General features: G+C 43.1%; 1 protein-coding gene across 1 annotated transcript in view; it reads left to right on the forward strand.

Annotated features, from left to right (window-relative positions):
* The window catches only part of LOC126998347 (uncharacterized), a 178425-nt gene that overhangs the window by 76232 nt on the left and 77371 nt on the right, over positions 1-24822 (forward strand). Inside the window, exon 4 of the mRNA XM_050859858.1 lies at positions 16334-16457. Within this exon, the coding sequence (XP_050715815.1) occupies positions 16334-16457 (124 nt within the window). The remainder of the gene's footprint in view (positions 1-16333; positions 16458-24822) is intronic.

The following is a 24822-nucleotide window of genomic DNA, read 5'->3' on the forward strand; positions in this document are numbered from 1 at the left end:
CGGCCTTTCCCTGCTTGCCTTGTTAACCTGCCTCCCCTCGTTGTCCCCTCTTACCTGTGATCGAAGCTTGCATATGTTCAGGTGTAAGGGGAGGGAAGAAGAGCCGATAGAGAAGTGGTTGTCCCCTTTCCTCATATCTCTGCCTCTCGCCTTCCTTCTTTACATCCCTTTAAATTTTCTTCCCCTTCCTCTTCTTTCAATTTCTCCTGTTAGCACCTCTTTCCTCTTTATTCTGTTCCTATACCTCCCTTTCTCTCCCTCTCTTATTCTTCATATCCTTTTCCTCTCATCTATCTTAATTCCTTCTTTCATCCCGTTTCTGCATACCTCGTTTCTTTCGTCTTTCTACCTTCCTTCATTACATCTCTTTCCTCTTTATTCTGTTCCTATACCTCCCTTTCTCTCCCTCTCTCTTATTCTTCATATCCTATTCCTCTCATCCACTTTGTATTATTCCTCCTTTCATCCCATTTCTGTATACCTCGTTTCTTTCGTCTTTCTACCTTCCTTCATTACATCTCTTTCCTCTGTATTCTGTTCCTATACCTCCCTTTCTCTCCCTCTCTCTTATTCTTCATATCCTTTTCCTCTCATCTATCTTAATTCCTTCTTTCATCCCGTTTCTGCATACCTCGTTTCTTTCGTCTTTCTACCTTCCTTCATTACATCTCTTTCCTCTTTATTCTGTTCCTATACCTCCCTTTCTTTCCCTCTCTCGTATTCTTCATATCCTATTCCTCTCATCTATCTTAATTCCTTCTTTCATCCCGTTTCTGTATACCTCGTTTCTTTCATCTTTCTACCTTCCTTCATTACATATCTTTCTTCTTTATTCTGTTCCTACACCTCCCTTTCTCTCCCTCTTATTCTTCATATCCTATTCCTCTCAGCTATCTTAATTCCTTCTTTCATCCCATTTCTGCATACCTAGTTTCTTTCGTCTGTCTACCGTCCTTCACCTCCTTCCCCCATTCTTCCGTCTATTTCTTCTGTTCTTTCTTTTAGTATTCATTGTCCCTTCTCTCTTTTCCTTTCTCACCCAAGTCCTGTCTCCTTCCTCTCCACCGGTGCCAGATTATCGTACTCAGAGTCAAGTACTTACCGGTTTCTGAGGCATAGCTATTGCCAAAAAACACCAATATAATTAACCATTTTAACGATAACTCTATAATGAAGGCAGTTATTGGGGTCGAGGAGGCAGTTTTTGGGTCGGAAATCGGCACACATTAGGAGGCTGAGTACGACAATCTGGCATCGTTGTTCCTCTCCTCCATTCCGCTTGTTCCTTCTCCTCCTTCCCTCACTTCCTTTCTTTCTGCATCCCTCCCTCTTCCTCCATAACTAATTTGTCTTCATTTTTTGTTGTTTTGACCCTTCTTAAGTGTTCCCACCTGACATGACATCTTAACACATCAGTCACCTCGTCGTTATTCATGTTTTTTCACTGATTACTTTTATTCACTTCATATTATTCAGTATTATTTCATTGGTGAGTTTACATTATTAGCTTTCCCGTTAGTCCTTGTGTTTTATTTGCCTCCTTTTCTCTTATTTTCGTGTTTGTTGTCGGTAATGTCTGTTCTTTTTTTGTTTTAGTCTTCCTATGATCATGTTTCGTATTTCATTATCCTCTATCCTCATATTTTTCCTTATTCTTTATTTTTTTCTCCTCCTTTTTTTCCTACTTCATTTTTTCCTGTTTTCGTAATTTTCCTCTATCTTCCACGTCCCTGTTAATTTCTAGTCGAATGAGCTTTTAATTGCCACTTTAAGGAATGTATTTAGGTTAAGTTTGGTTTGTTCTGCGCAGTTCTGTTGTATTTTCATGTATGTATAGATTTGGCAGGTATACTTTCACCCTCTGGCAGTTTCTCCTCCTCCTTCTTCTCTTTCCCGTGTGTTAGGCATCTCGTCTCTCTCCTTCTGTCACCCATGTTCTAATTTTACTCAAGGTTGTTTACTCCTTCCTGGCTTCTCACCTCACGCCTTCTCGCTTCCATATGTTATTCTCCTCGCCTTTCTCCTCCTTCATCAGTTTTCTTTTCCTCGTTTCCTTTTTGTTTACTCCCTGCTGGCCGCTCACCTCACGCCTTCCCGCTTTCATATGTTATTCTCGTCGCCTTTATCCTCCTTCACCAGTTTTCTTTTCCTTGTTTCTTTTCCTCCTCTTCGTTCTCTCGCGCACCCTCCGTCTTTGTCTTCTTTTGTTTCCTCCTTCGTTGTTTCTTTTTCGTTTCTGTTCCTCATTAAGTTTTTTGGACCTTTTCTGCTGCTTCCTTCTCCGCCTCATTTCTTGTGCCATGTTCCTGTGTAGTGTGTGTGTGTGTGTGTGTGTGTGTGTGTGTGTGTGTGTGTGTGTGTTTTATTCTTCCTATTCATCCTCCGCTTTCTTCTCCTTCCTCCCTCCACACACACACACACACACACACACACACACACACACAGTATATCTAATGTGCTTTATGACCTTGACTGTTTGTTGGTGCCGACTATAAAAGAAAAATACTAATGCACAGGAGGGAAGAAGAAAATGAGGGAAGGATTTAGAGGGGGGAGGGAAGTGAAGGCCATTTATTGTGTGTGTGTGTGTGTGTGTGTGTGTGTGTGTGTGTGTGTGTGTGTGTACCGGTAGTCTCCCTCTTGTCTGGAATAAATATAGTAACCGGTGTGTCTCTCTCTCTCTCTCTCTCTCTCTCTCTCTCTCTCTCTCTCTCTCTCTCTCTCTCTCTCTCTCTCTCTCTCTCTCTTTTACTTATTTTTTCGTCAGATTTCTCCCTTTTCGTTATTACTTTTATATTTCCTTCCTCTGTGAACAAACTCCTCCTCCTCCTCCTCCTCCTCCTCTCCTTAATCTTCACATTTTCTGCCTTCTCTATTCTTTTCTTCTTGGTCTTGTTCTTCCGTGCCTTCTGTCGGTAGTGGCAGTCCATAATCGATTCTGCCTTTACTGAGTCATGGGGTTTGTTCTTTTTTGTTCTTTTAACTGCGTTCCTTTCTTCACCGGTATGTGTTGGCGTGGCTGCCTCTCTGTCTGACGGCCTGTTTCTCGTCTGTCCGTCCGTCTGTCTGTCTGGCTGGAAACATTTGTCTGGGTAACTTTTGCTGTGTAGTGGCAGACCAACTTTAGGTTTTACAAAGTTTCGTGTGTCTGTTCATTTGTCTGTCTGTCTTTTTTTTCTCGATGTTGTTTTATCCTGGCAGGTTTTGAAGTTTCGTCTGCCTGTGTCTGTTTATGTCTGTCTTTCTATCTCATTTTGTTGTATCAAGAGTAGCAGGCTTTTTTTCACATTTGTTTCCTTTTATTTTATGCCCTTGAACTGACTCCTCTGCTGTAAAAAAAAAAAAAAAAGACAGGTTTTAAAGTTTCATCTACCTTTCTGTCTGTTTGTGTCTGCCTGTCTTTGTCTAATTTTTTTCTTTTGTTGTATCAAGAGTAGCAGGCTTTTTTTTCACATTTGTTTCCTTTTATTTTATGCCCTTGAACTGACTCCTCTGCTGTAAAAAAAAAAAGACAGGTTTTAAAGTTTCATCTACCTTTTTGTCTGTTTGTGCCTGCCTGTCTTTGTCTAATTTTTTTCTATCATGGCAGGTTTTAAAGTTTCATCTGCCTGTTTGTCTGTGTCTGTTTTTCTCTTTCTCATTTTGTTCTCTTATGACAGTCTTTCAAGTTGCGATTTCCATTATGTCGGGTTTTGTGTGTGTCTCTGTCTGTTTGTCTGTTTCTCTTTATTCTCTATTCCTATCATGGCAGACTTTGAAATTTCGTCTATTGAAGTCTGTCTGTCTCTGTTTATGGCCGGTATTCTAAGGCACTTTCGATTCTTACATCAGCTATTTCTAAAGGTCAAAGATGAGATCAGTCTGGTTCTAATGAGTGTTTTCTTAGGTTCACGGTATAGAAGAAGGGTCAAAATCTACTCCTGGAAATGCCTCCTTTTTTTTAATCAGCAAATTCACGAATCTCTCAAAAAACCCGCCTCGCTATCAAATCATGTTCTTCCGCTATCAGAATTTATAGAAAAAGAAAAAGAAATCAAATCCCAAATAGAAAAACGATGATGACAAATATGTAAAACGAGTTCGTGATCGTAAGCGGACAACAAAGGGAGGAAAATAATCAGTGTGGTTCTAATGAGTGTTTTCTTAGGTTCACGGTGTAGAAGAAGGGCCAAAATCTACTCCTGGAAATGCCTACAACTTATACGAAAGCCTTGTGAATTATGTGTACTTGGGAGACGAAATGTTTTAAAATGCGACCCTATATGTATGGGTATGTCTTTCATCTTGTTCTATTATTATTTTCTATGTTTTATCGTTCTATTTTATTCTATACTTGTTCTATCAAATTTCCGTCAGTCTTTGTCTTGGTCTCTTTTTTCTCGTTCTGTCATGAATGTCTCGTTTAGCATCGCCTCCCCTCTTCCTCATTTATTATGCTTCCCGTTTTTTACAATTTCGTCCCTCGCCCTGTGTGTACCTTCCTCTCCACAGCCCTTCGTTATCGCGGTCATTGCTCTCTCTCTCTCTCTCTCTCTCTCTCTCTCTCTCTCTCTCTCTCTCTCTCTCTCTCTCTCTCTGTGTGTGTGTGTGTGTGTGTGTGTGTGTGTGTGTGTATCTCTCTCTCTCTCTCTCTCTCTCTCTCTCTCTCTCTCTCTCTCTCTCTCTCTCTCTCTCTCTCTCTCTCTCTCTCTCTCTCTCTCTCTCTCTCTCTCTCTCTCCAATTACCGTGTGTGTGTGTGTGTGTGTGTGATGGAGAAGTGACATTCCTGAGTCGCTGTCATGGCTAAGTGAATTTATCTACAAGCGTCTATTTTTATCTTCCCATCTCGCTTCTCTTATTTATATTACGTGTTTGAGAGTGATAAAAAAACATGAGACAACTCTTACGAATATGATAAAAAAAATCCCATTAGAGAAAAAGAAGGAAAAGAGAATAAAATGTTAAAGAGGAAAGCATGAAAAAAAGAGGAAAATAGACGATAAAAAAGAGGGATGGAAATATTAGGAGAGGATCGGCAACACAAACAGACCGACCGACCGACCGACTACCCGACTGTCTGCCTTGCTGGGGGATGTCGGTAGGAGGGGTGGGAGAACGGGGGGCGACGAGACTTGGGGAGCGAGGGAATCCGTGTTTTGACGATTCCATTCTTTCATCCTCTTTACCGGACAAACTCTCAGTCTCTCCAAACTTTCTCTTGTTTTTTCCTCTCTATACTTCCTTTTATTTCTGCTTGTATTTTTGCTTCCCTTTGCTTTTGTGGGGCTGGAAGGCGTGGAGGAAAAGGACACAGCGATTTTTAAGATGAGGATTCGGATGTCTCTTTTCTTTTCATTTCCTCTTTTTCCAGATGCTTTAGAATATTGTGCCTTCATTTTTGCATTCATTTTCTTGTGAGTCATTAGGCTTACGATACTTTCTTTTGTTTGAACTTTTACTTTGCTTTTGCTTGCCTTCGTTATTGCTCTCTCTCTCTCTCTCTCTCTCTCTCTCTCTCTCTCTCTCTCTCTCTCTCTCTCTCTCTCTCTCTCTCTCTCTCTCTCTCTCTCTCTCTCTCTCTCTCTCTCTCTCTCTCTCACACACGCACACGCACACACACGCACAAAATGAAGGCCACGGTTATATATTTAGCATCAGGAACGCTCACTGTGTCATGATAATGTTGCCTCAATCATCCTTTCCCATTAATTGGCTCTGAAACTGAAGCCGGATGGTTAATTGATTTTTCTCCTTGATCTTTTTCCTTCCCGCTCACCTCCCCTATCTCCTGCCTTTTTTTCCTCTCTTGGTCGCTTCCTTCTCCTTCTAATCCTCTTTCTCTCTTCCTCTACTCCTCTCTTCAACCTCAACCTTTTTCTTCTCCTTTTTCTCTCTTCCTCCCTCGCCTTTCCTCCTCCTCCTAATCCTCGTTCTCTTCTGCTCATATCCTCCTCCTCCTCCGCCTTCTTCTCCCTCTCTCTTCCTCTCCCTCCTCTCCTCCTCTTCTTCTCTCTCCTCTATTCTGCCTGCTCTTTCTCCTCCTTCACTGTGTAAAAAACTATAAATCTCTCTCTCTCTCTCTCTCTCTCTCTCTCTCTCTCTCTCTCTCTCTCTCTCTCTCTCTCTCTCTCTCTCTCTCTCTCTCTCTCTCTCTCTCTCTCTCTCTCTCTCTCTCTCTCTCTCTCTCTCTCTCTCTCTCTCTCTCGCTCACTCTCTCGCTCTCTCTCGCTCTCTCACGATATATATATATATATATATATATATATATATATATATATCTTTCTTTCGTGTTTTATGTGCGTTACGAGTGGAAATCAACACCAATAATAAACAAAAGGATAAAGCAGGATTACGAAAGGTCAAATATAAATGTTGATACCCACTATCACTGCTGTTGTTGCTGCTGCCGCCGCCACCACCCCTTCCATTGTATCCACCACCACCACCACCAACCACCACCACCACCCCTTCCATTGTATCCACCACCACCACCAACAACCACCACCACCACCCCTTCCATTGTATCCACCACCACCACCACCACCCCTTCCACTGTATCCATTACCACCACCACCATCCCTTCCACTGTATCCATTACCACCACCACCATCCCTTCCACTGTATCCATTACCACCACCACCATCCCTTCCACTGTATCCATTACCACCACCACCAACAACAACAACACCACCACCCTTTCCACTGTATCCATTACCACCATCACCACCACCACCACTGCTATAAATGTCACGCTCTTCATCACCTGTAATTTCAATCGACCATTTCCAGCTATTTTCACTATTACCTCCCTGCCCTTCATCATCACCAGTGCCATCACAGCCACCAAATGAGAGAGAGAGAGAGAGAGAGAGAGAGAGAGAGAGAGAGAGAGAGAGAGAGAGAGAGACGTACAGATAAATACAGATAAAGACAGAAAAAAACAACGAACAGGCAAGCAACACACTAATTATCATAGAAATAACAGCAAGTCACTGACCGACACACTTGGCGGGCGCGCGCGTACACACACACGAAAAAAAAAATAGAGCACCTGGCAGGAAAGGAGAACTAAAACAAAACTAAAAAGGGAAGAGAGAGAGAGAGAGAGAGAGAGAGAGAATTAAGAATTAAGAACTTTATTTTCCATTGTTACAATGGTTATTCTTTTACATGAGACTTACGCTTACGAGAATATTAAAATGAAGTTAATACACAAAAGAAAACAACTATATAAAAATTGAGTTAGACAACATAGAGGAGGAGAGAGAGAACAAGGTACGTAATAGAGGAAGGAAAGAAGGAAGAAAACTGCAAGGACAAGAACAGAGAATAGAGAACGTAATGCTGCGGAAATGGATGTGGTAATAGACAAGAATAGAAGATTAATACTTTATGCAGAATCATCGGGAGTAAAGTGGCTTAGTTGTTTTTGCCTGCATTTAGCAATACGACTATATGAAGAGGAGGATGGAGGAGGTGAAGGAGGAGTAAGAGGAGGAGAAAGAAAAGTTTAATGAAAGTGGGAGCAGGTAAAGGGAGAGTATGTCAACTGGGGAAAGACGAATCAGTAAAAAATTAAAACAAAAATAAAAAAAAGGAAGAATTAAGAGGATATAGATGCCAGGTAAAAAATAAGATAAAAAATAGTGTAAATGTTTGAGAAAAGGACGAGGAGGGGAAGAAGGAAGGTGGCAAGTAGGGAAGAGAAGAAGAGCAAGTAAAGAGGAGGAAAATTAAAATAACACTAGTTGAAGAAGAGGAAGGAGAAAGCGAAAGAAGGGAGTAGGGATGAGAAGAAGAGGAAGTAAAGAAGAGGAAAAGTAGAACACACTAGATGAAGAAGAGGAAAGAGAAAGAAGACAAGTAAGGAAGAGAAAGAAGAGTAAGCAGGGAGAAAAAGGTAGAAAATAATAGCTGAAGAGAACGGAAAGAGGAAGAAGTCAAGTACTTAATTAAGAACATAAGAACTCAAACTTCTCTAAAAATAATAGATAAAGAAGAAGGACACAGAGGAAGAAGGCAAGTAAGAAAGAGAATGAAGAGTTAAAAGAGAAAAGGAAAAGGAAAAAAAATAGTTGAAGAAAATGAAGTAGGGAAGAGAAGGAAAAGTAAAGGAGAGGAGGGAGGAGCAGGGGAAGGGATGCCAAGTAGGTCGAGATATAAAATACTTCTTTGGTCTTCTCGTTTGTTTTGCATGCGTTCCCCTTTCTCTCTCTCTCTCTCTCTCTCTCTCTCTCTCTCTCTCTCTCTCTCTCTCTCTCTCTCTCTCTCTCTCTCTCTCTCTCTCTCTCTCTCTCTCTCTCTCTCTCTCTCTCTCTCTCTCTCTTGGCTAAATTTCAAACCTGGTAATATAAGATCATTGTCGTCATATGTGTGTGTGTGTGTGTGTGTGTGTGTGTGTGTGTGTGTGTGTTTTCTCTCTCTCTCTCTCTCTCTCTCTCTCTCTCTCTCTCTCTCTCTCTCTCTCTCTCTCTCTCTCTCTCTCTCTCTCTCTCTCTCTCTCTCTCTCTCTCTCTCTCTCATTTGTTTACCCCATGATTGTCCAATGTTAGTTCAGTCGGCGTGTGCAGGGATGAGAGAGAGAGAGAAGAAGAAAAAGAAAGAGAGATGCTTACGTGAGAGGGATGAAGAAGGGAAGGATAGTGGTGGAGAAAAGTTTGCCGGAAAAGTCAGAGCGAGTGAATGAGATCTTAATAGAAAAATAAGTTAAGGAACGTGATGACATTTTAAATCATTCCATTCCTTAGACGCAGAAATTGTGGGCGTCTCTCTCTCTCTCTCTCTCTCTCTCTCTCTCTCTCTCTCTCTCTCTCTCTCTCTCTCTCTCTCTCTCTCTCTCTCTCTCTCTCTCTCTCTCTCTCTCTCTCTCTCTCTCTCTCTCTCTCTCTCTCTCACCCACCCACCCACCCACACACACACACACACACACACACACACACACTTTTCCGTTGTCCTAATTTACTCTCCCTAACTGCCTTCCTTCCTTCCTTCCTTCTTCCTTCCTGTCCTATTCTCGTCATCCGTTCTCTTGTTATTACTACGTATTGCATCACATTTATCAATTATCCGCCAGTTGTTGTTGTTGTTTTTATTTCATACTTTCTGATTTCATATTCGTGTTTATTATCTTTTTTCTGTGATTTCTTTTATTCTTCCTTCCTTTCCTTTCTATCCTCCTTCATCCTCTTTTTCTCCTTTTTCATTATATATATTTTTACCTTACATAAACCCAATTTCATATTCGTGTTTATTTTTTTTTTTCTGTGATTTCTTTTATTCTTCCTTCCTTTCCTTTCTATCCTCTTTTTCTCCTTTTTCATTATATATATTTTTACCTTACATAAACCCAATTTCATATTCGTGTTTATTATTTTTTTTCTGTGATTTCTTTTGTTCTTCCTTCCTTTCCTTTCTATCCTCCTTCATCCTCTTTTTCTCCTTTTTCATTATGTTTCTTACCTTATATAAACCCAATTTCATATCCGTGATTTTTTTCGTTTCTGATTTTTTTTTATTTGTCCTTCCTGTATTTCTTTTCCATCTTATCCTTCATCCTCTTTGTCTCCTTTTTCATTATATATATTTTTATTTTACATTAACCCGATTTCATATCCGTGTTGTTTTTTCCTCTCTGATTTATTTTCTCCTTCCTGTATTTCTTTTCCTTCTTATCCTTCATCCCTTTTTCTCCCATTTCATTACATTTTTACATACACAAACCCCATTTTCTTCCATGGAAATATACATGTACACCATTCCTCATATTGTCAGCTTCCAATTTTCTCTTTGCTCTGCTTCCCTATTCCTTCATTAATTTTATTCCACACGCACGTAATCAGACATCCATCCCCCCCCCTCCCTTTCCTCCTTCTCCTGCTCCTCCCCCTCCTCTCTTGTTTTCCTTCCTGTTCCTTTCCTCCCTCCCTCCCTCCCCTTCCCTTCTTGCCATCATTCATTCTCACTCACGTAATCCCCGCACAACATCCTCCTCCTCCTCCTCCTCCTCCTCTAATACTTTCACACTCCTTCCTTCCTTCTTTCCTTCCGTTCATGTTCTATTTTTATATTTATTTTTTACCTCCATTAATACCAACAGCCATCCAACCAACACCACCAGTTTGTATATTTTCTTCCTTCCTCCCTTTCTTCCTCCCTCCCTTCCTATCCTTCCTCCCTCCCTCCCTCCCTCCCTTCCTTCCCTTCCTTCCCTTCCTTCCTTCCTTCCTTCTTTCCTTTCCCTCCCCTTCTACCTCCATCCTTCATTTCCGTCACCAGCACCCTCCCCGGTTATGCAAGCACGCAGCATCCTCCGCCTTCACCCTCTCCCCCCTTCCCCCTCTCCCCCGCCTCTCCCCTTCATTATTTCTTTTTCACGCCCTCACCACCACCACCACCACCACTGTTGTTGCCGCTATTCCCCTCATTCCTCACTATTACTCTCTCTCTCTCTCTCTCTCTCTCTCTCTCTCTCTCTCTCTCTCTCTCTCTCTCTCCCCCCCCCCCCCACCGTGCAAGCGAGCCTCAGGTCAATACCAACAGACTGCACCGACCACGCTACACACACACACACACACACACACACACACACACACACACACACACACACACACACACACACACACACACACACACACACACACACACACACACACACACGACTTCAAAATATCAATAGTTTCCCTTCTACGTTCTTAGGGACAAAAAAAAAAAAAAAGATAAATTGGTTAGGAATAAAATTTGGAGAGAAGACGACGAACTATGTGTCGGTGTATTGGCTCTGCTGGCTGCCCTAGATTCAATGGGAGCGAGCAGAGAGAGAGAGAAACATGGAAACGTAATGATAGAAGTTTCGTTTTTTATCTTTTTCGGTTTCCTCGTTTTCTCTTCGTCCTCCATCCCCCTTCCTCCTCCTCCTCCTCCTCCTCCTCTTCCTGCTATAAATAGTTGCCTTTGCGGCCGTTTTCGCCTGCTATCTACTTATTTTTATTAAGATATGTTGGGTGTACGTCACAAGCATATTCAATCTCTCTCTCTCTCTCTCTCTCTCTCTCTCTCTCTCTCTCTCTCTCTCTCTCTCTCTCTCTCTCTCTCTCTCTCTCTCTCTCTCTCTCTCTCTCTCTCTCTCTCTCTCTCTCTCTCACGCAAGCACACAACCTCCTACCCTCTATCCTTTCTCCCACCTATACACCCATCCACCATTGATTTCCGTCCCTACCCAATTTACACAAGCTCATACTAGCCTCCTGCCCCTCATCCTCTTTCTCGATCTCCCCATCTTTCGGGCTTTCATTTCTACTGCGACCTTTCCTCCTCTCATCCTTCTTATCCCCTTCCTTAATTTTCGTACCTCCTCCCCCTTATCCCCTCTCTCTCTCTCTCTCTCTCTCTCTCTCTCTCTCTCTCTCTCTCTCTCTCTCTCTATCTCTATCTCTCTCTCTCTCTCTCTCTCTCTCTCTCTCTCTCTCTCTCTCTCTCTCTCTCTCTCTCTCTCTCTCTCTCTCTCTCTCTCTCTCTCTCTCTCTCTCTCTCTCTCTCTCTCTCTCTCTCTCTCTCTCTCTCTCTCTCTCTCTCTCTCTCTCTCTCTCTCTCTTCCCTATGCGCATTATAGCTTTTTCGTTTTCTTTGCTTCTTCAGTATTTTCCTTTAGTATTTATAGCCCTTGAATCGTGGTTATTTATTATTTTCTTTCCTTTAATCATAGTTCTAGTCCCTTCCATGCCTCTCACTTCTTCGCACCCTGGCCGTTGTTTATTTATATTTACTTCAATGCTCTTCTAAACCCGGTTCCATATTATTGTTTCAGGACTTTTATTTTCTTACTCAAGTTTACAATCTTTCCTGAATATTGACTTTTTAGGGACAATATTTTTTTTGGTTATTTTTTGCTGTTTTCATTATATCTATCAACCTATATCTCTTCGTAACCTTTATTTTTACTGCACTAGTGTCGGTACCATTTCCTCTTAGCATACAAGAATACATTATACAATTTTGATAGGTACAATTTTTTGTTATCTTTCGATGTTTTCATTGTATCTATCTACCTATATCTATCCGTAACCTTTATTTTTACTGCACTAGAGTCGGTACCATTTCCTCTTAGCATACAAGAATACATTATGCAATTTTGATAAAGAGAATATATAAAAATGTTATCTTAGAATAGGAAAGAAAGCATTGTGGAGGTTGAGGGTTGGAAAACAAAACAGTGTGGGAGGTTTCCGGTTGCCATTAGGGAGATAGAGAAAATGTTGGACGTGGATGGGTCGAGTTTCACTGGGAGCTGACTGCAGTTGAACAGGTGGTCTGGCAGAAGGGTAGTGAAGGGACTGGGGGGGGGGGGGGTCAGTTTGGACGGGTGGGCTGACAAACTTGCAATATGAAAACGAAAGAAATAGAGACGAGGCAAACAGACTGGAAGCGAGATGAAGGGTGATGAGAGGAAGTATTCAGCCGACACACACACACACACACACACACACACACACACACACACACACTGAAGCGGATGATGAACTGGAGACTTGAAATGAGCAGAGAAAGTTGAAAAGCGCTGTCCGTTCCCCGTGGAGTTATGCGGCACTGGCGGCGATGATGATGATGATGATAATAATAATAATAATAATAATAATAATAATAATAATAATAATAATAATAATAATAATAATAATAAAAATGAAAATGAAAAGTGAGAAAAATTAAGAAAAGGAGATAAAAAAGAAAAAGAGTGGAGGAGAGGGAAAAATTAAAATGGTAATAATAGGAATAAGATATAGAAAAACGAGAAGAGGCGGAGGAGGACAACATCGAAAGGTAGGGAAACGAGAAAAATTAAGATAAAAGAGGAAGAGGAGGAGAGGGTAAATCGATAATGTTAATAATAATGCTGAAACGAAGAAAGAGATAACAGAAAAACGAACAGAAAAATAGGAGGACAACATGGAAACATGGAAACATGGAAATGCAGGCAACAGAAAGCCTATTGGCTCATTACGAGGTTGCCCGCTTTGGTGATTTAATCTGCTCGACAGCCACTTGGGGTCTGGGGAGCAGATGAAAGCACCTCGATTTTGAGGAGCAGATGAAAGCACCTCGACATTGAGGAGCAGATGAAAGCACCTCGACATTGAGGAGCAGATGAAAGCACCTTGATATTGAGGAACAGATGAAAGCACCTCAATATTCAGTTTACTCCCGACGCAGCGAAGTGACGGTCGATTCTATATTTGAAGGAGTTGATAGTATTCGCATTTACTACTTCTGAAGGAAGATTGTTCCAGTGACGGATGACTCGGTTTGAAAAGAAACTCCTTCCGATGTCTGTGTTACATCGACTAGACTGAATGGGTAAACCGTTATTTCTAGTTCTTAGGTTGGTTTGCAGTTCAAAGAATTTGGAGTAATGGAGGAGGACAACATCGAAAAGGAGGAGAAACGAGAAAAATTAAGATAAAAGAGGAAGAAAAGGAGGAGGTGGAGGAGGAGAGGGTAAAACGAAAACGATAATAATAGTGAAAAAAAAAAGAAAAAAGATCGAGAAAAATAAATACAAAAGGAGGAGGAGGAGGAGGAGGAGGAGGAGGACAACATCGAAAAGGAGGAGTTGGAGATGGCCGTGGTGCAGGATTTCGTCTGATTAAAAAAAAAGGAAAAAAAGAAAGTGTCATTGTGAGCTGTTGAAATTCCTGACTTTTCTTCATTTTCCTATTTTTATTTAAAGATAGCAACGTCGTGATGCTCCTTCCCACACGACTTTAAATACAGGAATATCTTGGCTCGAAATAGCTTCTTTTCTTTATAATTTTACCTCCAAGTTAATTTATTCCCCCCCCTCCACCTCTCCTTCTTTCCCTCCTACCCCCAGCCTTCATTACCTTCCCTACTTTTACACAAAACACACTGGCCTCCTCCCCTTCATCTTCTTTTTCTTCTATTCCTTATTGTTTTTTTTCTGCAGCCTTTCCTCTCTTTCATCCTATCCTCTCCTATACCCCCAACCTTCATCTCCTTCCCCCTACCTTCGTTTACACAAGAACACGCTAGCCTCCTCCCTTCATCTTCTTTCTCCTTTACTCCTCTTCATTATTTTCTGCAACCTTTCCTCTCTTTCATCCTATCCTCTACTTCCCCCCAACCTTCATCTCCTTCCCTACCTTCGTTTACACAAGAACACTCTAGCCTCCTCCCTTCATCTTCTTTCTCCTTTACTCCTCTTCATTATTTTCTGCAACCTTTCCTCTCTCTCATCCTCTTTTCTCCTACCCCCCAACCTTCATCTCCTTCTCTACCTTCGTTTACGCAAGAACACACTAGCCTCCTCCCTTCATTTTCTTTCTCCTCTACTCCTCTTCATTATTTTCTGCAACCTTTCCTCTCTTTCATCCTCTCTTCTCCTTCCCTCCAACCTTCATCTCCTTCCCTACCTTCGTTTACGCAAGAACACACTAGCCTCCTCCCCTTCATCTTCTTTTTCTTCTATTCCTTATTTTTTTTCTGCAGCCTTTCATCTCTTCCATCCTACCCTCATCCATTATTTCCTTCACCTTCCTCCTCTTTCTCGCACAATTACCCTTCTTCCCCCCTTCATTTTCCCTTCTACTTCTGTCCTTCATTATTTTTACCTCCATCGAAAAAACTACACATTTATTTTCCTCCCACCTTTCCCTCTTTTCTATCCCCCCCACTCTCCCCAACGTTAATTTCCTTCCACACCAGCATACACAATATTGCCTCCTCCCCTTCATCCTCCTGCACCTTATTTACCCTACCTCCCACCTACATTTTTTTTATCTCCAAATTTTCCCTTCCTTACTCTCTACTCTCCTCTTTCATTCCTTCCCCGCCTCCCTATACGCAAGCACTCACTAGCCTCCTACTCTTCATTCTCTCTCTTCTCATCTTCCCCCCTTTATTTTTTCTCCTCCTTTCCTCTCTTTTCTCTTACCTGCATTTCTCTCCTCTTTATCCTCTCGCTCGCCCTTTTACTCTTCCTCTCCCTTCATTTTTTGCTGTACCATTCCTCCCTTCCCTTCTACTCCCTTCCTTCATTTATTTCCTCTTCATTCTCTCTCCCCCTCTCGTCTTCCCTTCATTTTTTTTACTTGCGCCTCCTCTTCTTTCCCTCATCCTTAATTTCTTTTCTCTTCACCCTCCTTCTCCCCTCTACCCATCTTCCACTCTTTCATTTTCCTCCAGTCTTTCCGTCCTTCCTTTCTACTCCCATCCGCCATTATTTTCCCCTTTTACTATATACACTAGCACACACAAGCCTCCCCTTCATCATCATCTCTCCCTCCCCTCTACCTCATTCTCCCACGCAAGCACACAACCTCCTGCCCTCTATCCTTTCTCCCACTTATACACCCATCCACCATTGATTTCCGTCCCTACCCCATTTACACAAACTCATACTAGCCTCCTACCCCTCATCCTCTTTCACTATCTCCCCATCTTCCGGGCTTTCATTTCTACTGCGACCTTTCCTCCTCTCATCCTTCCTATCCCCATCCCTCTTCACAGGTACACCCTAGCCTACCCCTTATCCTCTCTCTCTCTCTTTCCCCTCCTCATCTACCTATCTTTCCCCCTTCAATTTTTTTCAGAGGTTTTTCCTTACTTCCCTCTTACCCCTCCCTCCTACCTTCATTTCCTTTTTTTACCCACATTGACACCAGCGCACTCAGCCTCCCCTTCGTTCAGTCTCTCCACTCTACCCTATCCTCCCACCTCGCTTTTACCATACCAGTCTGCCCTTACATATATCTGAAGCTCATATCTCAGACTTATAGTATTATGCACCTGTGAACATTTCTCCTCTTCGTGTGTTTTGAACGTTTACGGACATATTCCTCGCTTCACCCAAAATAGTAGGAAAGCAAATAAGAATCGTATATTGATGTTAATGAGGAAAAATATAGAGAACGTATTCCAGTGTTTTGGTCTCTCTCTCTCTCTCTCTCTCTCTCTCTCTCTCTCTCTCTCTCTCTCTCTCTCTCTCTCTCTCTCTCTCTCTCTCTCTCTCTCTCTCTCTCTCTCTCTCTCTCTCTCTCTCTCTCTCTCTCTCTCTCTCTCTCGCATCCTTTTTATTACTATTGTTATCATTGTCATAACCTTGTTTTACCCTCACCTCTTTGCTCTCTTTTCTTTCTTGCTCTGTTTTCTAGCTATTTCTATATCCATCCCTCTATCTACCTTTTTTTCATATACTTCCCTCTTTCTTCATCTGTATCGATCCAGTGGTTGAAAATATTGATGTCATTTTTTCCACCGTGTAATTAATAACAAGTGAATTTACTTGTCTCTTTCCCTCTTTCCCTCGCATGACTACTAACCCGTGTGTCGCATTGGTTGCAGGCCCGAGGGGGTGACGCTGCCGGCTCCTGGACGTTACGCCACCGGCATCTTCTACTTAGACACCGCCCACCACCAGGAGAGCGAGAACCTCTTTGATGAGCTCGCCGCCTCCCAGGGCCTCAAGGTAAGCTGCATGGCCAGCGTATGAAGTACACTTGGTTGGGGTGTCGTCATGTTTGCTGCGTGACGTAGGTGACGAGGGAAAGAATTATAACTATTTAAATGAATTATGGGGGGGGAGGATTGGAGGATGTGCAATTAAGAAAGGTCATTATCATGTACAGTCATTTTTATAATATTACAGTTATCTTAAGCATAGTATGATTTTTGTTGCCACTCAGTATGGGTCAGTGCATGACAAAGGCCTTTCCTAACGCCATACACCACCACCTCTGGTGTTAGTGTACTCCATCCTGCTTAAATGATCTAATATAATTTTTCCGCTCGGTTATCTGTCTGTCCGGATTTTTATCATTTCTTGGGATGCCACTCTGTTAGTTAGGTCGGCATCAGTTGTGATGTTGTGATATGACCTGCCAAGTCAATTTCCTGTTCTTAATCTTCATTAGAATATCTTCAACCTTTGCCCGTTCCCTAATTCATGTTGCGCGCTTCCTGTCACTCCATTTTAACCCAGTTTTTTTCCCTTCCACGATAGGTAATAATGAAGAGATAAAAAAAATGCTTACAGCATAAGGTTTGAAAATATTTGAAAATATCAACTAAACACATACAGAACAAAGTTACTCCCAGCGTCAAGACAAGCGCCAGAAGTCCTTTTCCTACCCCAACATTGTCCTCATTTCATTACGCTTATAAAACAAATCAGGAAGTTGGTAGTGCAAAATTAGCCTGTATTTACCTATTTGTATTACCCTTTTTGTAGCATACAAGGCCTGAGCTCGAGCTCGGTTAGTCTTGTCTCCCAACCTATATTTGTCCATCTTCTCCTTCATTTTATGGACACTGCCCGCTTCCAAGATGTCTTTGTTTAGTCCATTCCATGTGTGTGTGTGTGTGTGTGTGTGTGTGTACACACGCGTGAAATCAGAGTGTATCGCATATTATGATCATAGATTTCATGACAGATATGCCATTAGCTTTAGTAAATACATGTGTGTGTGTATCTGATTTGGTGTATATCAGCCGGGCATGAACTGAATATACTAATGAGAACAAGTGAAGAATTAATAGAGAAGCTTATTAAAAGAAAAGACACGTGAATGTGGGTGAGTGTGAGTGTGTGTGTGTGTATGTGTGTATTTGTGTGTGTGTGTGTGTGTGTGTGTGTGTGTGTGTGTGTGTGTGTGTGTGTGTGTGTGTGTGTGTGTGTGTGTGTGTGTGTGTGTGTGTGTGTGTGTGTGTTCGTTCGTTCGTTCGCTCGTTCATTCAATTGAGTTTCCTTATAAATATTCAAAGACGAGGAAACTCCAACATAAGCACCAGAAGGTCATTTCCTGCCCCCACAGTGCACTAAAATTCCATTCGTTTGCAATTCGTGTAAGAGAAACGGCGCGTCCCACATTCCCGTTTCGACTATTTCCAGTCCGGGCGAGTCCTTCTTGCTTATACATTCCGCTCCGCATCCCGCGCACAAAGTGTGGCCCCCCGGGACGACATGGAGATGACTGTGCCCCTCGAAGCATGAAAAGACTATAATGCTCCGCCGCCTGGACTTAGAGCACCCAAGGGCCCATCATCCGGTGACTTTGCCAGAGTATTGACCTTTGCCGACGAATCATCGACTTGCCCCGACGAACCTTAAACTATCCAGGCTGGGTGTGGGATGCCCGCCTGACCTCCTGCATAGACATTTCTCCAAACTTACTGATAGACAGATAGATAGATAGATACCGAAACTTCAAGCATTTCATCAGACTGATCGATGTTGCAGCAACGAAACATGGAGCAAACTGATGGTGCAGAGAGAGAGAGAGAGAGAGAGAGAGAGACTTTCAAAACACGCAAGGATTGTGAAATTGAAGTGCCGCAAAATTAGGTTTTCATGCCCTGCTTTGAACTCGCCTCCTCCTCCTCCTCCTCCTCCTGTGTCAGTCATCACACTCATGACCGCACTCACACTTACCTTCCGGGTACACACACACACACACACACACACACACACACACACACACGCACAGGTATGCAATATTTTACGCCAGGAAGAAAGGAAGGAAGGAAGGAAATGGTCGGGAAATGAAAAGCGGAAACGACGATACGAACAAGAGGAAGGAAGGAAGGGAGGGAGGGCGGGAAGATAGGAGGTTAGGGGAGGTAGGGAGGGGGTGGGGAGGGTAACAAGGTGGCAGGGAGGCAGGGGGAGGTTAAAGGTGAAGCAGCCATGACCCCTACCACTTAAAGCAAGGATGTTCCCTCTATGTATTCCCCGCTAAAGAAAAGAAAGAAAATGGGACGAAGGATAAAAAATGGGAAGCGTGAGTGACAGCAGAGGGCGCTAGTGTAGAGGGTAAGTTTTCTGTTTTCTCTTGTAATAATGTTAGTGCGCTCTCTCTCTCTCTCTCTCTCTCTCTCTCTCTCTCTCTCTCTCTCTCTCTCTCTCTCTCTCTCTCTCTCTCGGCAGCTCAGCGAGAGTAGGCATGCGTGGGTGAGAGGAGAGTGGAGGGAGGGAGGGGGGAGAGTACCAGCTGAGGGAAAGCCAGAGGAAACCGGTTCGCGGAAAGAGAGAGAGAGAGAGAGAGAGAGAGAGAGAGAGAGCCTGTAGCGGAGGTAACTATGCATACATTAGGGAACACACACACACACACACACACACGCACACACACACGGGAATGGAAAGGCTAACATTTATCAACCTAAAAATGTATAATTAGTTTAAAGCTGCCATGCCCGTCTCTGTGTGTGTGTGTGTGTGTGTGTGTGTGTGTGTGTGTGTGTGTGTGTGTGTGTTAGAAAATGAGTAATTAGACTCCTGTTTGTTATTCTATTTGCGAATTTTTCCACCATGATAACCTACATTTATTTTTCATTTTTACCTTGGAACATTTTTTTTAATTATCACAAATTTTTTTTTTTTTTTATACTACCTCCGTCTGTATATCATTAAGTCTGTCTGTCCGTGTTTGTTTGTGGGTGCGAGTCGATGTGTGGGTGTTCCGATGTAGGAGGTGAGAAAAAAGTTGTTCGTGATGGACGCCAGACATTCGCAACATAAACAACACTCAAAATAAATCTGAGGAATGTAGACAGCGAAGGGGTATGTTGCCTCTCACTGACTGTTAGCTTTCCCAGTCAGTCACCCAGCCAACCAGTCAGCCACCCAGCCAACCAGTCACCCAGCCAGTCAGTCAGTCAGTCAGTCAGCCATCTCCCAGTTTGTCAGTCAACCAGTTAGCCAGCCAGTCAGTCTGTTAGTCAAGTCAGTCAGTCATTCTCCCAATTTCACTCAGTCAGTCAGTCTCCCAATTTGTCAGTCAGTCATTCTCCCAATATCAGTCAGTCAGTCAGTCAGTCTCCCAGTTCCAGCGAGCCTGCCAGCCAGTCAGTCAGTCAGTCATACACTCAATTAACCAGGGAGTCGGTCATGCAGACAGCCAGTGAGTCAGCCATTTAAAACGTCAAAGCTAACACGCCCCCCAACCAGTCACTCATCCAATTAGTTTTCAGTCATTCGTGCAGGCAGTCATGTGTGCACGGAGGACGGTTCACCCAGTCAGATATTTAACGAGCAGCATTACAGACAGTCGATTTGCCGGAAGATTACCCAACCAGTTTCAGAGCCAGTCAACCAAATGGGAACTCCGTCAGCAATTTCGTCGTTCACCCAAAAGTGCATCTTGTTAGTCAGTCAGTTATTCAGCTAGCCAACCCGCCAATCAGTCAGTCTGGTATCGGGCCGGCGGGTCAGGAAGTTCAATAAGCTCGAGCCTCGTCACTCGTAAGCTTCATAAAGTCAATCAACAAATAAATGAAATGTTTGATGTTGCACTTTCGGTTCTCATAGCTATTTCTAAAGGTCAAAGAGGCGATCAGTCGGGTTCTAATGAGTGTTTCTTTAGGTTCGTGGCACAGAAAAAGGGTCAAACTACCACCAGGGCCATAAAACTACTCCTTGAAATGCCGAAAACTCCTACGAAAGCCTTGTCAAATAGGTGTACTTGGGCGACGAAATGTTTAGTAATACGGCCCTTAGTTAGTCTTGGTCTCCCTACCTCCTCACTCCACTGCCTTTTATTACTTTCCACTCACCCTTTTCCATTCCCTTTTCATTTCACTATTGTTTTCCCCTCTCCCGTTTCAATCACCCTTCCCTTCCTTCTCCTTCTGCTTCTCTCTCTTCCCCACACCGCAATCATGCCGACCATTGGGGTAATAGTCTTTAATTCCCTCATCAAAACCTTTCCACGGCACTTTCGTTCTCTCTTCCGCTTCAATCCCCTTCCCCCCTCCGTTCCTTCTCCTCCTCTTCCTCCTCTTCCGTCCTCTCACTTCCACACACCAGTAAGCAGACCACCGTGGGGATAGCTTTTCATTCCCTTATCACGATCTTTTCATTTCACTATTGTTTTCATTTCTCCCGCTTCCACCACCCTTTCCTTCCTCTTCCTCCTCCTCCTCCTTCCTACTCACTCTTCCACACACCAGCAAGCAGACCACCGTGAGGACAACTTTTCATTCCCTTATCACGATCTTTTCATTTCACAATCGTTTTTCCCTTCTTCCGATTAACCCACTTTCCTTCGCCTTCTTCTCCTCCTCCTCCTCGTCGTCCTTCTCTCCTCCCTACACCACCAAGCAGACCACCGTGACAATAGCTTTTCCGTCCCCTATCACGATCTTTTCATTTCACAATCGAATTTTCCTTCTGATTAACCACCTTTCCTTCTCCTCCTCCTCCTCCTCCTCCTCCTCCTCCTTGTCCTTCTTCTCTCCTCCCTACACCACCAAGCAGACCACCGTGACAATAGCTTTTCCGTCCCCTATCAAGACCTTTCCACAGCACTATCGTTTTTCCCTTCTTCCGCTTAACCCACTTTCCTCATCCTCATCCTTCTTCTCTCTTCCCCACACGACCACAAACTCTCACCGCCAAAAATAGCATCGTCTCCCCATTCGGAAAGGCGGGAAAAAAGTTTAATTTCCGGTATTGATGGCCAGCCTCCGCCCCGCCGTCTGGTGTAGCGAGCAAGGGCGAGGGCAAAGGTCATCACTTCCAGCACCTTTACGTCGGTCACTTAGCGGAAAGGTCATGGGGTTGAAGATCCAGACTAAAGGGACTCTAGTATTGGATGGACATTTTTTGCTTCAAGGAATTTCTAATTTTGGGAAAGGATACGTTTTTGTGGTCATAGAAGACAGACTAAAGACTAATAAAGTTTTTTTTTTACAGTAAAGGAAGCAGCTCAAGGGCAAAAATAAATATATATAAGCCAAAAATCCCGCTAGCACTCCTATAAGAGAAAGGGCGAAAAGTAGGCAGTAAAAAAATAGAAAAAAAAGAGTAGAAGAAAGATTGCCACAACTGTATTCTTCCGCTAAAAAAAAAAAAATACGATATGAAATTAATAGATGTATTCCAGTATTGTCTTGATATTCACCCCCTTAATTAAAAGTTGAAGTCATAGGAAGGAAGATATTCACACTAAGCGCCATCTCCAAGCCTGGGACCATATTCTCAAACGCTTCGCCGCTTACACACTCACATTGACAGGGTTTTTGAAGGGGTATTGGGCATTTCCAGAGGTACATTTATGACCCTGGTGGTAGTTTGACCCCTTTTCTGTACCTTAAACGTGAATAACACCCATGAAAACCCGATTAAACTCCATTTTAGCCTTTGGAAATATATAACATGAGAGGTGGAAGCGTCTGAGAATACCGATCCTGATGCTGTACAGACACTGAGAACAAGAGTCACAGGTGTTATGATGTGGTCACAGAAAAGCGAGTCCCGGATGTCTGATTGGCGACGTGTAATGAAAGTGACTCTGTATGGGCTCTCATCACTGACCCCAACACAACTGGACATAAAAGAACAATCACACTTCATTTCGCATCCAATCACAGGAACACGAGCCATTGGTGTAAAAATAACGAACACGAACACGAAGGACCGTATTTTGACACTCCCTACAAATACAAACACAAGAGAAATAAAAAAAAAAAAATCACTTCATTACGTATCCAATTACAGGAACACGAGCCATGTATGCACGATAACGAACACAGTCTACCAAAAGGACACTATTGGGACACTCATTACTGACAACAAAAATCAAAAAGAATGTAAAGCACACCAGCACACTGTATTACGTCTCCAGCCACAGGAACACCAACCATTCGCCTCTCACAGACTTACTCCAGCGTGTGTATCTTGTGTGTGTTTGAGGGAGTGTGGGAAGATTGACCACCATTCAGAAGAAAGAAGATAGACTACCCATACGTCTCTCTTACATAATGAACTCCAATGTGTGTTTATGTGTATGCAAGATGCTTTGAAGAGCTGAACACCATTTAGGAGAGTTAGGGGATCGAGTACCATACGTTTCTCTCAGACGAACTCCAATGTGTGTTTATGTGTATGTAAGATGCTTTGAAGAGCTGAACACCATTTAGGAGAGTGAGGGGATCGAATACCATATGCCTCTCTCAAACGAACTCCAATGTGTGTTTATGTGAGTTTAAAAAGTTGTGAAGAGCTGAGCGCCATTTTGGAGAGAGGAAGGGGATTGGGTAGCAAACTTAAAAGTCAGAACACTGCACTGGGAAGGCGGAGGCTAGAAAATGTTAGGAGGGAATAGGCCGGGCGATGAAGAAGAAAACGGACTCATAACAAATAGGGGGACTAACGTGGGGAGGCGAGAGGGAAAAGGGGACAGGGTACTACGTAGTTGAGAGAGAGAGAGAGAGAGAGGCCGTGGGAGCATCAATCTTTTCATATTTGGTATTAAATTTTCTTCCCTACTGTTAGCCTGTTTGTTGGTTTTCGTGTCCATTCGTTTCCACTGTGTGTGTGTGTGTGTGTGTGTGTGTGTTATAAGTAGCCATCAGCCGAAGAAGGAAGAAGTAGTTATATAAGGCACGAGAGAAAACGGTAATAACTGGAGGGACTCTACTGTTTTTTTTTATAGTGAAGGTGACGGCGGTGGTGAAGGTACGTAGGGGTCGCGTGGTGGTGGTGGTGGTGTTGACTGACTTACTGGTGATGATGGAATGTCAATATTGTGTTGTATTTTCTATAGACGTGACAGAATACAGAGGAGGAGGAGGAGGAGGAGGAGGGGGAGGTGATAAAAGGCGAAAGCAAAGCCGAGGAGAGGAAGATAAAGTAGCAGAGAGAGAGAGAAAGCAGTAGTACCGTCTCATTAAAGGAGTCAGTCCCTCTTCTCTCCCTCTCTCTTTCTTTTCTCTCTCGCTCTCTCTCAATATCTACATTCTACCCACGCCCTCCTCCACTCTCCTCCATTACTCTTCCCACGTTCTCTCCACCTATCTCCCGTGAGCATGGCGATATTGATCAATCTCCCTCCTACTCTCTCTCTTTCCCTCTCCCTCATTCTCTCCTGTCTCTCAACCTCTTGTGTCTTTTTCTCTCATTATCCCCTTCGTTGCTCTTCCTCTCCTCCTGCCCTACCTTTTATTTCTCTGTTTATCCCTTTTTCTCACTGTCCCCTTCCGTCATTCCTCCTCCCTTCCACCTTCACTCATTTTTTTTTTTTCTCTCTCTCTCCCTGTCCCTTCCCTTGTTCCGCCTTCCCTCCCCTTCACCCAACCTCACGCTATCTCTCTATTTCTCTCTTTATTTATTTATTTCTCTCCCACTCTTTCTCTCACTCTTCTTTTTTTCATTTTTCTCTCTCTTCCCCTCCCTCGCTCCTCCTTCACTCCCCTTCACCCGACCTCACGCTATCTCTCTATTTCTCACTTTATTTATCGCTTTGTCTCCCTGTTCGTTCCCTAGCTCCTCCTCCTCCTCCTCCTCCTCCTCCTCCTCCTCTTTTAATCGTTATTGCATCTCTTTTTTTTTCCCCATTATTCTGTGTTCGGCTCAATACAGATCGCATTCCCTCATACTCCCTCACTCCCAACCCTTTCTCTCTCTCTCTCTCTCTCTCTCTCTCTCTCTCTCTCTCTCTCTCTCTCTCTCTCTCTCTCTCTCTCTCTCTCTCTCTCTCTCTCTCTCTCTCCTCAATATATATTACGTATGCATCGGAATGTGAATGTGATTAAAGAGAGAGAGAGAGAGAGAGAGAACAATGAGTTACAACAACAAAAGGTCAAAAAATAGACTACTTTTACGAGTGTCTCCGACTTTTCTTGAGAGAGAGAGACCCCTTTTTTTTTTCTTTCCGCTCGTTTCCTTGTTTTGCTTCCTATCAGATTTTGTCCGTTTCTTAAATTTTTCCGACTTTATTGTTGTTGAAAAGAGGCCGTGTGTGTGTGTGTGTGTGTGTGTGTGTGTGTGTAAAGGGTGGTGAGTGGTTGAGGTTAACTTATATGAAAAGAGAGAGAGAGAGAGAGAGAGAGAGAGA

This window comes from Eriocheir sinensis, chromosome 14 (genome assembly GCF_024679095.1).
Source record: "Eriocheir sinensis breed Jianghai 21 chromosome 14, ASM2467909v1, whole genome shotgun sequence".
Classification (NCBI taxonomy): Eukaryota; Metazoa; Arthropoda; class Malacostraca; order Decapoda; family Varunidae; genus Eriocheir; species Eriocheir sinensis.